This window comes from Chiloscyllium punctatum, chromosome 37 (assembly GCF_047496795.1).
Source record: "Chiloscyllium punctatum isolate Juve2018m chromosome 37, sChiPun1.3, whole genome shotgun sequence".
Lineage (NCBI taxonomy): Eukaryota > Metazoa > Chordata > Chondrichthyes > Orectolobiformes > Hemiscylliidae > Chiloscyllium > Chiloscyllium punctatum.
The window spans coordinates 43,350,195-43,366,627 of NC_092775.1; the positions used below are offsets into that span (position 1 = coordinate 43,350,195).

The following is a 16,433-nucleotide window of genomic DNA, read 5'->3' on the forward strand; positions in this document are numbered from 1 at the left end:
AGCTTTGGGTGACTGTCTGTGTGGAGTTTGCACATTCTCCCCATATCTGTGTGAGTTTCCTCCCACACTCCAAAGATGTGCACATTAGGTGAATGGGCCATGCTAAATTGTCCATAGTGTTCTGGAAGGTGTAGGTTAGATGCATCAGTCAGCGGGTATTAAGTGTAGGGGCACAGGTTTGGGTGGGATACTCTTCAGAGGGTTGGTGTGGACTTGTTGGACCAATGATTGTTTCCACACTGTAGGGGGTTCTATGATAAATCTGTTCCTTGTTATTTTGAGGCTATGCCCCCTAGTTCTGGTTTCACCTGCCAGTGGAAACAACCTCCTTGCTTCTATTTTATCTATTCCCTTTACAATTTTATAAGGTTCAATCAGATCACCCCTCATTCTTCTAAATTGCAATAAATATAGTCCCCATCTACTCAATCTCTCCTCAAGCCAATTCTCTCAACTCCGGAATCAACCTAGTGAACTTCCTCTGCACCCATTTCAGTGCCAGTATATCCTTTCTCAAGTGAAAAGACCAAAAGTGTACACATTAATACAGGTGTGGCCTCACCAGCACACTATACAGGTGCAGCATAATCTCCCTATTTTTAAACTCCACCCCTCCAGTGATGAAGGACAATATTCCATTTGCCTTAAATACCTGCTGCACCTGTAAACAAACTTTTTGTAATTCATGCACAAGGACACCTAAGTCCCTCGGCAGAGCAGCATGCTTCAATTTTTCATCATTTAAATGATAGCCCATTTTGCTGTTATTCCTACCAAAATTGATGACCTTACATTCACCACCATTGTGCTCTATCTTACAGACCCTAACCCACTCACTTAACCTATCTATAACCCCTCTACAGACTTCCAATGACCTCTGCACACTTTGTTCTACTACTCATTTTAGTGTCATCTGTGAACTTTGACACATTACACTTGGTCCCCAACTCTAAATCATTGATGTAAATTATAAACGACTGCAGTCCCAACATTAATCCCTGAGGCACACAGCAGCTACTGATCACCAATCAGAAAAACACCCATTTGTCCACTCTCTTCGCTTTCTATTAACCAATCCTCGACCTTTGCTAATACATTAGCCATAACAACGTGCACCTTTATCTTATGCAGCAGCCTTTTGTGCAGCACCTTACCGAATGCCTTCTGAAAATCTAGATACAGCACATCCACTCATTCCCTGTTGTCCACTGCGCTCATAACGTCCTCGAAGAATAGTAGTAAATCAGTTAAACATGACCTATTTTTCATAAAGCCATGCTGCATCTGCCTGATGGGACAATTCTTATTCAGATTTTTTTTAGATTAGATCACTTACAGTGTAGAAACAGGCCCTTCAGCTCAACAAGTCCACACTAACCCTCAGAACAGCAACCCACCCAGACCCATTCCCCTACATTTACCCCTTCACCAAAAACTACGGGCAATTTAACATGGCCAATTCACCTAACCTACACAGCTTTGGACTGTGGGAGGAAACCGGAGCACCCAGAGGAAACCCACGCAGACACGGGGAGAATGTGCAAACTCCACACAGACAGTTGCCTGAGGCAGGAATTGAACCCGGATCCCTGGCACTGTGAGGCAGCAGTGCTATCCATTGTGTCACCGTGCCACCCACATGTCTTGCTATTTCTTCCTTAATTGTAGATTAAAGCATTTTCTCCACTACAGAAGTTAAGCTAACAGCCGATAGTTACCCACCTTCTATCTCCTTTTTTAAACAATGGTGTCACATTTGCTGCTTTCTAATCTACCTGATTGTAATCACCCAGAGTCCAGCAAATATTGGTAAATTACTGCAAGCACATTTGCTATTGCCCCCGTCATTGTTTTTTAGTACTTTGGGATGCATTCCGTCATGGCTAGGAGACTTGTTTACCTTTACCCCCATTATCTTGCCCAACACTACCCCTTTAGTGATAAGGATTGTTTCTAGGTCCTTAACTGCCATAATCTCCTTGTCATCAATTCTTAGCATGCTATGTCTTCCACTGTGAAGACCAACATAAAATACCTGTTCAACACCTCAGCCATTTCCTCATTTCCCACTATTAAATTCCCCTTCTCATACTCGAAAGGACCAATGTTTACCTTAACCATTCTTTGTTTTACATGTTTGCAGAAACTTTTGCTATCTGTTTTTGCATCCTGAGCTAGTTTACTTGCATAATCCATCTTAATTTTCTTTATAGCTTTCCTTGTGTCTTTCTGTTGACCTTTAAAGGTTTCCCAAGCTCTTAGTTTCTCACTAATCACTGCCACATTTTATGCATTTGCTTTCAATTTGATACCCTCCTTTATTAACTTAGTTATCCATGGCTGATTATCCCTTTTCCTACAGTCCTTCCTTTTCACTGGTATATACTTTTGCTGAGCAATGTGAAAAATCATTGTGAAAGTCCTCCACTGTTCAATTGTCCCACCATGTAGTCTTTGCTCAGGTTCTACCTTTGCCAACTCCTCCCTCATCCCATTGTAGTCTCCTCTGTTTAAGAACAAGACACTGGTATTGGATTTTACCTTCTCACCCTCTACTTGTATTTTAAATTCAACTGTGATTGCTCTTTCCAAGAGGATCCCTAGCTATGAGATCATCAATTATTCCTGTCTCATTACACAAGACCAGATCTGGGATAGCTTGCAACCTCATGGGTTCCATTACACACTGTTTGAGGAAACTATCGTGGATATGTTCTATGAACGCTGTCTCAACAGATTCAATTCTTGGTCTATGCATCGTTAGCTGATCTCAGACAGTGCAGCAGTTGGAGTGCTAAAACAGACCTGCTTACTTGGGTTAGGAGAAGAAAAGTTCTGACAAGATAGTAGTCCCAAATACTAACCAATAACTGAGATCAGGAAGTAGGACATCGGATAAGATTTAGTCACCATGACCGAGGATCCAACTAACAAAGTGTCAAGGCTCACCCTGAAAAATGCCCATTTGAGTGAGGTGAGGTACTAGCAATTAGCACTTTAGAGAGAGCGCTTTAAAAAAAAAGAGATCAATAGGCTATTAACATCCGTTATCATTATGTAATGTCCTGGTCTCGCTGAGCTGACATTTCTATTGCAACTGGCACATATAACAAAAGGTACTTAAAACAGAGTAATTTATAGTAGGAGACTCAAATTGTACATCAGATGCACAAGGTAACAGTTGTGATCCTGGTTATTATTACTGGAAAAGTCAGATCCCAGACAGAAACATGTCTTGATAGATTTTTTTCTTTCTTTTGATTTTAATGAAGTAATCTCTCACCGAAACACTATTACAGATTTGGGTTTAAGAATAAACAGAAGTTTATTACACAAAAGAAATGAACACAAACTAGAATAAACCCAACTATTTACATATAACACATATTTAAAGATTTAAAACATGGTTATATACAATCCCATAAATCCCCAAAATCACTTCTTTACAAATCCCAAAAAGACCTTTACAGTACTAATACCAAAGAGAATTTCCTTCTCTATCACCTCTCTAGGCTTAGTTTATCTATGACTTCAACTCTCAGTCTGGAGAATCTGATAGCCTCTTCGTGAAGCCTTCAAACACCTAAGCTTAAACCTTTGCAGCTTCAAATAACCCCTTCAGGGTTTTGCCCAAACATTCCTGGTCTGGAATTACTTTCAGACTATGAAATCTGAGGTAAGCTATTCTTTAACAAATCTAAGCTATCTTCTCCCTTCCTCAGGAGCATTTGCTTAACTCACCTATCTGCAGCTAAGTACCCTGCAGAATGTCTCAAACTGAAACTAAATATGAACGTTTTCCTCCAAGCTATAGATATTTACCCATAAAACTTAAAATAATGTCAATAGCTTTTCATCAGAAAATCTAATGTACCACACTATATATTTTATTCGCTTGCAACAGCTCCCAGTATAAATAAATACTGATTATTTCTTTGAGGGTTTCTGTCTCTTAAGCTGTTCTAAAAGAAATCACCATGACTATAGAAATACTACATGTCACGAGTTGAAAATTTAAAAATTTAAAAATTCAAAAACAAGTGATATTTATATATATAATATATATATATATCCTATCTCACGTACCAAACTGACTAATAAGAATTAGTTATTTAAAGTAATTAGTTTCAGTACAAAAGAAGAATTGGGGAAACTTAAGAGAATTCAAAATTGATAAACCACTATGACGTGACAATCTACATCTATAGCCGAGGGTCCTAAAAATAACTGCACAGTTGAAGCAGTTGATATGATTTTGCAACATTCATTGATTTCAGAATGACCTCTGTAGATTAGAAGCAAGTAAATATAACAATTATTTAAGTAAGGAACGAAAGAAAAGGCTATGATTTTCAGATGCAACATTAGGGGGCAGTTTCTATACATGTACAAATACTTAATAGTGCTAATTCTGGAATTATATGCTCTGCATCAGAAAGTCTTCCCACCTCTATTCCTATAACATTGTCTATTCCTGTTACTGCTTCAAGATATCTTTATCATGTCTCTTGTCCACTCCCAAGTAGAGCTTACCCTTGCTGGCCACCTATCCTCCATCCTCTAAATCTTTTGCTCACCTAAAATGCTGCAACCATTCTAATCCACGCCAACTCCGACTCGCTGTGTGTACTCGATATTTCTATGTCTTTCAAATTCATTTAAATCCTTGTCCTTCTTTACCTCGGCAGCCTCCTTCAGTCCTACTATCTCAGTGGAAGATTCTATTATTACGATGATAGATCAGCACCCTGAATATTTATAGACATTTTTCCATTTAATTCCTAAATATATTGTTTTTAAAAGGAGGTCTGCTCCAAAAGCAAAACTGTGGTTTTAAATTCAGTGACTGCCTGGCAAAGCCTTGTGAGAATCCAATTCAATTTCACACACGTAACTTTATCAAGGAAACTTCAAAATAGGGTAAGATTTGAGAGCTAACAAGGGTGCAAACCGCCTCTCTGTCACCAGAAAGCCACCTCTTGCTGAGATGTCTATTTTACACACCATGAATGCACAAGGATAAGAGTTTTAAAAAAGCCAATTACAACTGCACAGGCATAGACCAACTGGGACTGAACACTTATGAGTATCAGCTCGTCTTCGAGAGGTAGCATGCTGTGAATGTCACAGTTGAACAACCAGCCCCTAGTGTTGCAGGTAAAAGTAAAGATTCTGTCTCACTTCAAGTGCTGCAAACCAGATCGAAAGGAAACAGGTCAGCAAAATAAACTCTCAGACGCTGGATGATAGAACTCATGACTAAAAAACAACAGAACCTCAAACAATTGCAAACAATTCAGACAGGAGATTGATGCATTTTAAGCTTTGATCCTTTTGGACCCACTTCTTATTTCTAATCTATGTGTTCATATATGTTGCATTACTCTTTCTTCTTGCATTTAATAATTAATAAACTCATTCGTTGATTTTTGAAAAGAATAGCATGAGTTAATTTGGGTCTGCAAAAATGGTGTTAACGCTTTTCAGATTAATCTTGTTGCAAGCAACTAAAAGAGGGAGGGGGTGAATAAAGAAGGTAGACAATTCATCTCTCCAGATCCAGGACCTTAAATAAATATAATGCCATTTAAAGAGGAGAGGAGAGAAAAGACCAAAAGTGATTTTTTGCGATAAGGTGGATGACAGATATGATTACGTAAAAAAGGGAAAATAGTATTCAGCAAAAGGAAACTGGCAATAACAGATCAATGAATGTAGAAGAGTTATGAGTGGCAACAGGAATGCCATTAATAAAGCATTATGATACAAGATTGCTGAACTCAATGTTGATTTCAAATAGTTGTAAAACACCTCATTGTTAGATTAAATACTGCTTTGAAGGAGGTAATTCTGTCAGCTGAGTCAAGCCTGATTGGGGAGAGTGAGCAGCTGAGTGTAGGGATTGAATGGATGGAGGGTGTTGGTTTTCGTGCTCTGCTGAGTTGTGCCAACTAATTATCAAGTTAAACCAAGTATTAAAATTACTGGCATTTCCTGGTTAAGTTTCCAGGTAAGTCCGACATACTTAATCTAAGTATCCAGCTGAGCTCAATGTCATTGACATTCGTGGAGGCTCTGGAACAGCCAGTAATCAGCTACCAGAAGTTGAAACTTCCAGGTAATTTCATTTGTAGGTCTGTGAATCAGGAATCTACAAAGTCCTGATGTGAATCTTCCAACATACATTCCATCGTCAATAATTAAAAGACTGGAAGATTTCGGCAAATACATTTTAGAATTGAAGTGACGATAAGAATCAAGGTGCAGCAGACAGTCTTTGAAGAGAAGGTAATAGAAATGGATATCAGAATTGCATCATACTACCATCTAGTGGCTGTCCAGATTGTTCAAAAACTAAAATCTCATGTGATTCTACAGTTTTTATGCATCAGTCCTATGATCTTACTGACACTTTCTGCTGGTCATTACCAACTGCAATTTTCTTCCAACACCACTTCCTCATACCTGCCAGAAGTCTTCACGTATGGATTCTACCATTCTTCATTGCTGATGTAACCCAGATACAAATATAAATGATCAGAGTAAGTTACTTATTACAGTCAACACAAGATTCCTAACAATTTAGAAGCTTTGAAAAAAAGAATGAAGCACTTTGAATGACCACAGCCATGTTCAATTATTGTAACAATTAAGAAGCAAACAAAACAAGCAAAACCCTTGGTACTAGATACTGACAAAATGAGTTGAATTTTAACTTTTTTTTGCTAATTGTCAGTTTTGCTGAGTTGCAAGGAGGGTTGCTATCTGCGAGGCTCAGCAAGTTTCTTTACTGCGTCTTTCTAAATTTGTCTCATTAACTACATATCCGGTCCCTACAGGTCTCCCATCCAATTCTAGCCCCATTCTGCAAGTTGCCATATGAGGAACTACATACCACTGCTGGGATATTCCAGAATGGACTAGCATACTGGATGTCAGCACCTTCTTGAAATGGCCATTATCTAGCCAAACATTTAGTCCACAGCTGTCCGACACAATTCCTAATATTTGCCTTGGTCATGGCAGAGAAGGGAATATTGGCTTTGTAGGCAGGACATGGAGGTCATGCTGGATGGAATTGTACAGAGACAGGATGCCCTGTTCACCAAGGATTGGCAGAGAAGGCCATGACACGACCACACCTGCCTAGTCTGAGATGCCCCTGCCCCGACTAGGAAGAACATTAATGACCTCTCCACTCTGCAACCTGAAGTGCCACCATATTCTCTTCAATATCTCTCTGCCTCAGCTATTAAACCACCAAGATCTAAGCTCTTCCAGTCTCACTACTGTCTGCAACATCTTCCCTCACACACTCTCACCCACACTAATCACCAATGACAGCGACCCTGCTTTCCATCTGAGCTACCTGCTCACTCAATCAAGACAATTCCCCACCTGCATTCACAATAACGTCTGTGCCACCCACTTTCATCTCCCTTAATACCTGCCCCTCTCTAATTTCTGGAGGATAACAAAGATTCAAGGAGGGCTGGCTGACATTCAGCTCCTCACCCTTTATATGGACAGTATGCAAATTCTGACCACCTATACAGGTGACTGACCATGTCCAAGCGCCTGGACTTACAGCCAGAGGCTGCCCTTGACTTACTGTCAGAACTTCCTACTTGAAGACTGTCTTCCCTTGACTGAGAGCTGCTGACAAATATGATAAGCTTCCAGGGTTTGTGTCTGTGCTAAAAAAAAGTACTATGTGTCTGGTATCACAGGCTGAAGGGACAAGTCGTAAAAAAGCAAGTCAGGAATGTGGTGAGTGTAAGTAGGCTCCAAGTGAGTTAGTGCTGAGAGAGCTAGCCAACAGTCCTGAGATGTAGCCTCATGGTGTCTACAAGCTAGTTACATGTCCCTGAATGTCAACAATAATAGTTGCCATTACATCCATGGCCCTGCAACCAGAAGTATGAATCAGAGATATACCATGAGGATTCTTGAATGGTTGGGACATATTGGATGCCAACATCTGTGATTGTGAGGGAGGCATTTCCAATCCTGACATGTAGAGGTCCTTCGGAGCAAGCTGAAGTCACCAGGTACTCACTGATTTCCATTTCAAGAATTCTTGGCATTCAGTTTGCTTGCAGCAGGCGATGGGACAGAAAGCTACATATTAATGAGGCAAGATCTGCAGCTAGTATCATTAACAAGCAATAATTATTCTAAATGGGCAACTCACTACTGTCTAGCCAGAACCTATCCAGAACACACAGAGCTTGGTTAAAAGATGCAAGTTGAGCATGATTTCAGGAGAGGCCTCAGTGGACTTCTTGCGTGATTCTGCTACATTTCTCCTCATTGCCCACTTCGTTCAGCTCTGTCTAAGATCCTACCTGATGACTCTTTAAAACATCTTGTTGTGCTTCAGGCTGCTTCAGTCAAAATGCTAGAGCGACTGTCCCCTTTAATGATAATAGTCCATGACTTTAAAGAAAAAGGAAGTTTGAAATAAGATGGTAATATGAAAGGACAGTGTGGCCAACAGTTCATTTGTTTGAGAGGAGAGGCATGATGACAGCAAAATTAAAGGGGAGGGGGAAAATACCAAAAGACAGAACCATCAACAACATTCAGGAACATGGATGCTTTAATGCACACTGAAAAGAATAATGCTTTTTTGAGCACACGGTACCACCTTGTTTCTCTAGGCATTAGGTCTCTACAGATAGACTTTGAAACTGCTCCCTTTCGGCCAGGCTGGCACCAAGATATCAAACAGTGGAAATTCTAAAAGTGCTATCATAAATTAACAGGGGGAATAGTTTTTACTTACCCTCAGTGACAGATACAAATGGCAGTAGCGTTGGGATGTATAAAGGGAAGTGGGTTGTGAGTGATCAAAGATGGTCCAATTTGTAATTGATACGATGGGAACCATCAAGACCAAGTGACGTGTTAAGATCAGAGGTGCAGCTGTTAATGTAGTCTGGGGATTCTACATAAAGGGAGCAACAGAAAGGATAGGAAGATAGTTAACTTCGAGAAGAGATAGCATGATGAGATGAGTTGAGGTGAATGTTGAAATCATCAAAGTTATTCTACTATTTGGTGCAGAGGCTAAGGGAGAAAAGCAGAGGAGGTATTCTGCACAAGAATTGTTTTTAAAATTGTACATGGGTGGGCAAGAGAAAATTACAAGTTTGAAAGAGAAGTTTAATGAACACAAAGTATAATCAGTATGTACCTGTGTGCAGCCATTATTTAAAAATAAACTTGTCTATCACACACTGTTGTCACATTTAGTTCCTATATCACAAGAGGTTACTTCTGGCAATTACAAGGGTGGTGCCTTGGAACGCTCATAAATTAAATATGGAAAGTTTGTATAGATTTATATAATTACCACATTTTACCCTGCTAGCATCCCACTAGTTACCTCCCTCAAAGATTTGTTGCATATTTAATCATCTAGGAAGGATGTTAATCAAACTATACTTCTGAATTTTAATTTTTCCACTGCCATCACATCCATCTCCCAATGAAGTGATTTACCCCATTACATCTCTTTTACCAAGCTAAAAGCTACTTCAAGCTTTATGATTTATTTCATCCCCCTCTAAACATTGCTTGCCTAGGAAGGCAATATATACAGCCAATGGACTAGTTTACAATTTTTAATTACAGAAAATAAAATGAAATACCTAATTTTTTTACCAGTTATTTACTGGAGGAGGTTGAAAAACCCTAACCTTGAAATCCAAAATTGCATCCTCAGCACAATGAAAAACTAAATATATCAACCTGGCTTTACTAGTCACCTAATTTGAATTTAACATATTAAAATGACAGGGCCTTCATTGTACCTATGCCAAAAGAAAACAAAAAGCACAGAAGTCACACTTGCTCGTCTTCACTAACATGGTTCTAGAGAAGTGAAAATCAAGGTGAACTTTTATATATAACATTCAATTTGTGACAAGGAATCAATATTCCTAGTTGAAAACAATTTTTCAAACTGATTCTGTATGCTATCCCAGGAGGGGTTGGTGACGATTCGCCACCGCCGATTAGCCACTGCCGGTTCGCCACCAGCTTTTCTCCCTGGGGTCGTTTAACCTGGAGACTATTCGCCACCAGAAAACACACACACACACATATATATATGTACTGATCGTTTTCCCTCGCGCCTGTTCTTTCATACTTCTCAGTCCCCTTTATTTATACAACATAGTACATATTTATTTCACCTTTTTTTATCAATATCATTTTATTGGCTTATACATAAAAATAAGTTACAAACACTTGCGGTGCGAATTGTCCTCAGCGGCCAATGGGCGGTGGCGAAGCGTCCTCGGCAGTGAAAGGGCAGTGGCTAATTGCCGTGAATGGTCCCATTCCGCCCAGGAGTATGATTACTTGTATACCACTGGACTGCAGCCTCACGTGCTAACAGTGCCTATCAGGATGATATATCTCTGCATCCAATGATTCAATAAAATTAGCAAGAAATTCTAATTCCATACAGACATTCTAATTCCGTACAGGCATCCGATTTCTTCCATATGCACTACCGAGTCAGATGGACGTGCAATAATAACGCACACAGATTTAGGGAAACCTCAATTATCTGAAGCACACAGGCGGAGAGAGTATTTGGTTAATTGAATGCTGGATAAGAGTTTAGCCAAACATTGGGACTTTGCGATCTTGCCCGATAATGTGATATTTGGATAATCGAATGCCAGATAATCAAGGCTCCTCTTTGCTATTCTTTGAATATCAAGGAATCCTTTTTATTTGATAAGATGTAATTTGGTAAAAACATATTTGTTCAATCAATTCCAAAGGCATTAAAAAGTTTCAGCTACCTCTATTCTAAGTGACCAGCCTTCACAAATATGGATGGTGTTTCCCTTGAGGTGAGCTGGGGTGGATGAAGGATATGAAAAGGAGCAGTGGATTTGCAGCCAAGTCTGATCTAATTATTAGCATACACGATGTACAGTGGTTATGCAATTTGTCTGCTAAAATGGTGAGCTTCTAGCTTCTGCCGCTTCAACAAACCAGTGTTCGCTGGCCAACCTTTCTGCTGAGTTCCAACGAGACTCAGTGCAAGCTGGAAGAAAAGTATCTCATTTTGTGCTTGGGGACCCTGCAGTCTCTAGGACTCAATCCAGAGTTCAATAATTTTAGAGCCTCAACACTTTCTTGCATGTCCTTCACCTATCTCCGCATCTTACAACATGGACTGCTTTCAGCTTAGCATAACAGTCTTCACACATGAACTGTCTCCATTTGCAGGTTTTCTTTCCTTCATGGCTCACCATTCACCATTCCTTGTTCTGCTCAACTGCTGTTCTCTCTCTGGGTTCCATCTCCATTTATTGTTTAATACTTGCCCTCCCCCACATGCACCTGCTCACTGTGTTTCTGTAATTCTACCACATCCAACCTTCTCCACAGATTCCTAGAATAATAGCATTTAAAATGGCCCTTATGACTTGACAAGTATTGGAATGTGGGATAAGAATAGTTAGATGCTTAATTTTGACTGGTGCAGACTTGATGGGCCAATGATTATGACCGTCAGTCTGCAAATAATTCAACTCATGTTAAAAAAAACATCTGAAGCCACTGTCTATGCAAAGGATTTGGCACCTGAAAACAGTAATGAAGGTTTGCGCTCCAGAACTACTTCCACCCACAGCATCTATCTGGCAGTGTCGAGTCCACAAAAGTCGGGACAAATCCAACCTAGCCAATCATCTTCCTATCAGTCTACTTTTAATCAAAGTGATGGAAGAGTTTCTGACAGTGATACAACGCAGCCTTTGCACAGCTAATAATGTTGGCTATCATTATAAATCAAATCAAATTTAAATTTTCAGCATTTGCACTTAAATAATAATCATCCATCATTTTATGGCTCCTAATAGATATAATGCAATATCCAGTTTTCTTTACAGGTTGCAGTAACGAAAGGAATGATACATTAATTGATTTGTGACACTTTTGAACTGATGGATAATAATTAGCATCACAATATGGACATTTTCTAAAACATACACCTAGATTTACTTAAGGTGCTCCACTCTGAGTATCACTGAACATATGAGTTAGTCTACTCTCTTTAACTCTTCACTCAATGTGCATTGCTCCTCATAAGCTATTTTCATTGGCAAAATTCAAACTCAGTTCCCAAATGCTATACACAATTATTTGACATTTTAAAAATGATTATTTCTGAAACCTTAAGATGGTCATTTCAATTGAATTCATGCATTTTTGTCCAGAGAATAGAATGCAGTTTTTCCACTCACATGAACAGAAAGAAAACAGAAGACAAATGATTAGAGGCATTAAGGACAGATCACCTGTGCTTGCTAAATAGATATTGTTTATTAAGGCTTGTATTCTCCTAGAGGAAAGAAAATCAACCCAATGATGTTCATTTACCTTACAGGCAATATAGACATAACTAAAATTGTCTAAATATAAGTCTAAATGATAGTTTTCTTTTTTAAATTGAGGTCCATTTTTGTAGCTAGGTTCAGAAGAGTTAATTGTTTTGTATCTAACGATAGTAAAGTTCCTCTACAATAAACACGTGCAAGTTTCTGTGAACTAAAGCAACAGGCATGAGCACCGTTTCATGCTTTATCCAGTCGGCAGCAATTTCAATGGTTCCCTCATTCCACAGACATACAGTACAGCAAAGTACAGCTTTCGGACAGAAAAAAAAACAATCAAAATATTTCATCTCAAAAATCAAGAGACGTTTGCATCAATTTATATTTTTTTGAGACATCAACCATCGTTTCCACTATTTGCTCCTACATTAAAGCTCAGCTTTACAGAAGAAAAAAAAAGAAATGACCTTGGGATTTTCATGAGAGAATGCAAATTAACAGCGACTTGAAAAGAACACCAGAAAGCTCAAAGTTAACACACATCACCAAAACTAGTAACGTTGAAAGCATCACATCATCCAATCTACATAAGGCTGATGCAGTAATATTTCCCATTTATAAAAAAAAGAGCTTGATGGGCTCATCTTCTTAGGATTGCTAAACAAATGCAGGCTAAAGCTTCAGTGTAACAGAAGTTACCAGTGACTGCGACAGCATTTAGGTGCAAAATTACAAACAAAATGCAGACCAGTCTGGGCAAAAACAAAAACAGAAATGTACTAAAAACGTGATGTAGCTTAATTCCCCTGCACATAAAGATATCACTGGAGCAGAAAGCTTTGATTTTTGTTTTCATTCTGATGCTAGGTCACAGCACCAGGTTTTCAGTTTTTTTTAATTCATCAAGTCAAATGTTTTCTTATCATTTGTTTCGATTCAGGCGCTCCTGCAGAGAAAGAGAAAAGTTATTTTGAGAAAACAATTACATAAAACTACATTCCATTAATATGAGGCATTCTGCACTACACAATGTACTAATTCCAATGTAATTAAGATTTTAAACTACACAATTCGCCAATAAAAAAAAAGTTCTTTTTGGTCAATGTCTTCCCTTTGATTTATGTTTGAGGAATGTGGGCTTTAGTACAAATTCACACAGTTTGAAGTTAATTATTTGCATACTCTAATTCACAGTATTGTGAAGGCTTCAGAAAACATGCAATTTTCTTTGCTCAAAACTAGTTTACCACAAGAACTTGTATATTGTAGATTGCTGGAGTACTAGTTGAAGAGTTAAGCTGCATTGATTAGAAAGATTATGAACCAAGGTGTCCAGACTTAAAAGACAATGAACATTTTCAGCTAACAATACATCTTAGGTAATGATCCAAAGCCAAAGCTTACTGAAGTGGTTCTCAGGATGCCAGTCCTTTTAAGGATTTCTCAAATTATCAAGTTTGTTTTAGTGCACCGCAGCCATTGTGGCACATTCACACCAAATCACTCCACAGTTCTTAACTAAACCAAATTTTTTATACTCATAGTTGGAAGGGTATTTTGAACACAAGGCACATTAGCCCAAAATTGCAGGTTCTTGTCACAGCCCTCACTGCAGGCAACTGTGGTTGACAATTTCAGGAATGTGCCAAATTCATCACCACATATCTTTTAACTGTTAAGAGGGGACTGAAGGGAAGCTGTGTTGCTAATGAGAGTTCTCACTTCCATGGAGTGGAAGAGTTACAAGAATCAGGTCCCGCGGCGAAATTCATAAAGGTTTGGAAATGTCTTGTCCACATAATTAATAGCATCAGAAATGTACTGCAGCAGGCTTCTGAAAGCACACTTGCCATTGAAAAAGATTCCAGACAATTTTGTGAAAAAAATGTTAATATTTAATTGCATTTAGCTCCTGGTTCTTTTGTAGTGGAATGTTTGTTTGCGTAAGTAATATTTGGCAGACTTTTGTAATACAAAATGAGCAACATTATTGCTGCCACACCAATAATCCCACCAGCCACCTAACTGTACCACCAGCCAAGTTCTACTTTTTAAGATGGAGGGATTTTTGCAACAAAACAGTAGAAACTATTTTTCCACCATTCACAAAGTAAGCCCATCTTGCAACACAGGTTAACAAGCCTACATTATAAGGGATGTCAATACCAATATTGCAATTTTGGAACTAAAGAGATTAATTAATGAATATGTCCTTAAACATGATGGAAGTTAAACACCTTATTTCACTTTTTAGCTAAAGCCAACACTTCACTATCTCAGAACAACTATTGGAATACAAGGGATTTTTCATTTCACTCCAAGATAGAATCAATAGGTTTCTGAAAAGAACATAATCTTTCCCAAGCTCCCCAACATTTGGTTTTCCTCAATCAACTCAATGAGGTATCATGACAATAATTGTAATTCAATTAAAACAAGTCGAAGTCAAGGACCTATTGTCCACAATTGTCTTTGTAAAGGAAGAAATGCAGCAGCATATGGAGTATGATCCTTCTGTGAGGAAACATATTTAATTACAGGTAGACTGGCAGATAGGTTTTTCAAAACAGTAGTCTTTCATTACCTGTACTGCCAACTGTTAACCTCGACTTCTCCCAATGAAACTCTCAACTTGAATGATTAATGTGAAATGGAAGATTTTGCCTTTAGAACATCTTCCCTTTCTAGAACAGGAAAAGAAAAAGAGTCTACAATAATGAAAAAAATTAACACCAAGATGTGCAAACGTATATTTTACAATGACCTTGGCTCTCAACTTGAATATTTTGTGGAGTATTTAAAGTTTAAGATGTCTGTTGTGATGCAATTGAGCAAATAATTTACGTTAAGAGGGAGGTACAGCCCAGAGATTAACAAACATAAGTGTCAAAGGTAGCATGCTCATCAATAGGAATTGAAGTAGAGTTGCAGGTTACTCAGTGATAGACATTAGAAACAGCTATGGGGAAATTGTGGGCTACAGGTTATGGGGACACAGAGGTGAAGCGAAAAGTTAAAGAAAGGTTCAGGCTGGAAACAGGGTGATAAAGAATCAAAAGTGGAGGTTGCCAGAATGGGACTGAAGCTCAGATGAGGAAGCCATATTGCTGCTACCAGGATGTCGGTATGGTTACATCAGAATGAGTGACTAAGCAAAAAAGTCATTATCTAGTGTCAGTGGACAAAACAAAATTTCTCCTATGCAGCAGTGAAGTCAGCAACTTTAAAAATAAAGTTGAAGGTCTGTAGACTAGGATTATTCTTCAATAGCCTCAGTGGCTGCTCTGGAGTTAGATAAGGACAAGCAGGGCAAGGAGGAATAAAGAATCAAGAACAGGTCATTCAGTCCCTAAAACCTGCAGCCATTCAATTTAATTATGGTTAATCTGTACCTCAACTGCACTGACCTGCCTGATTCAGAACTCTGAGGCCCGGTTCACATTCCATCATAAATGTCTAGTTGATGTACAGTCTTAAAGATAGAACTGAGACACCATCAGATACTTTACAGGTGTAAGCTAGTGTTTAATCAATATCTGTAATCAAAATAAAAGTTTATCCTTAGTGTTTCTGGCAACACCATCGCTCAAATTGTTTGAAATGCCAATCCAGCTATGTGCCAAGATGCAGCTCAAATTTTATAATTCAAAATTTTAATCTTTGGGAACTGAGTTACAGCTTGTGATCTATAGATTTTGATTTTTAATAAAACATGGTGTCAACACTGGGTGATCAAGTATTATAATACTAAATGGACATTCTGAAAAAATGTATTTACAGGGTATAGCGTGGCCATCTAGTGCACTTGTCTTTAAATTAGTGCCCCCAGATGCTATAAAGTTCCTGTCCTTTTAGTGTTACTTGCTTACTAGTGCGTTATTTACACTACAATGTAATAAGGAACAAATCTATTGCAGTATTTTCCGCTGGGTAGGTATTTCTGCCTTCTTGAATGTTCGAACAATGGTTCCAAAAGCTATGCTACACCAAGTTTAGCTTAGGTTCCCTACAGCATGGAAACAGGCCCTTCAGCCCAACAAGTCCACACAGTGACACTCCGAAGAATAA

General features: G+C 38.6%; 1 protein-coding gene across 6 annotated transcripts in view; it reads right to left on the reverse strand.

The window, feature by feature from the left end:
* Positions 1-12,335: 12,335 nt before the first annotated feature.
* Positions 12,336-16,433, reverse strand: part of ythdf1 (YTH N6-methyladenosine RNA binding protein F1) — a 37,394-nt gene continuing 33,296 nt past the window's right edge. For 4 of the 6 annotated variants that reach the window (XR_011954597.1, XR_011954595.1, XM_072556684.1 and 1 more), the window contains one exon: positions 12,336-13,311. Coding sequence is in view for 2 of the 6 variants with exons in the window: in XM_072556684.1 (XP_072412785.1) it covers positions 13,288-13,311 (24 nt within the window). In the remaining 4 variants the exon portion in view is untranslated. Of the gene's footprint in view, positions 13,312-14,949; positions 15,050-16,433 lie in introns of all 6 variants that reach the window. The other 2 variants (XR_011954596.1, XR_011954594.1) reach the window with 1 other exon arrangement.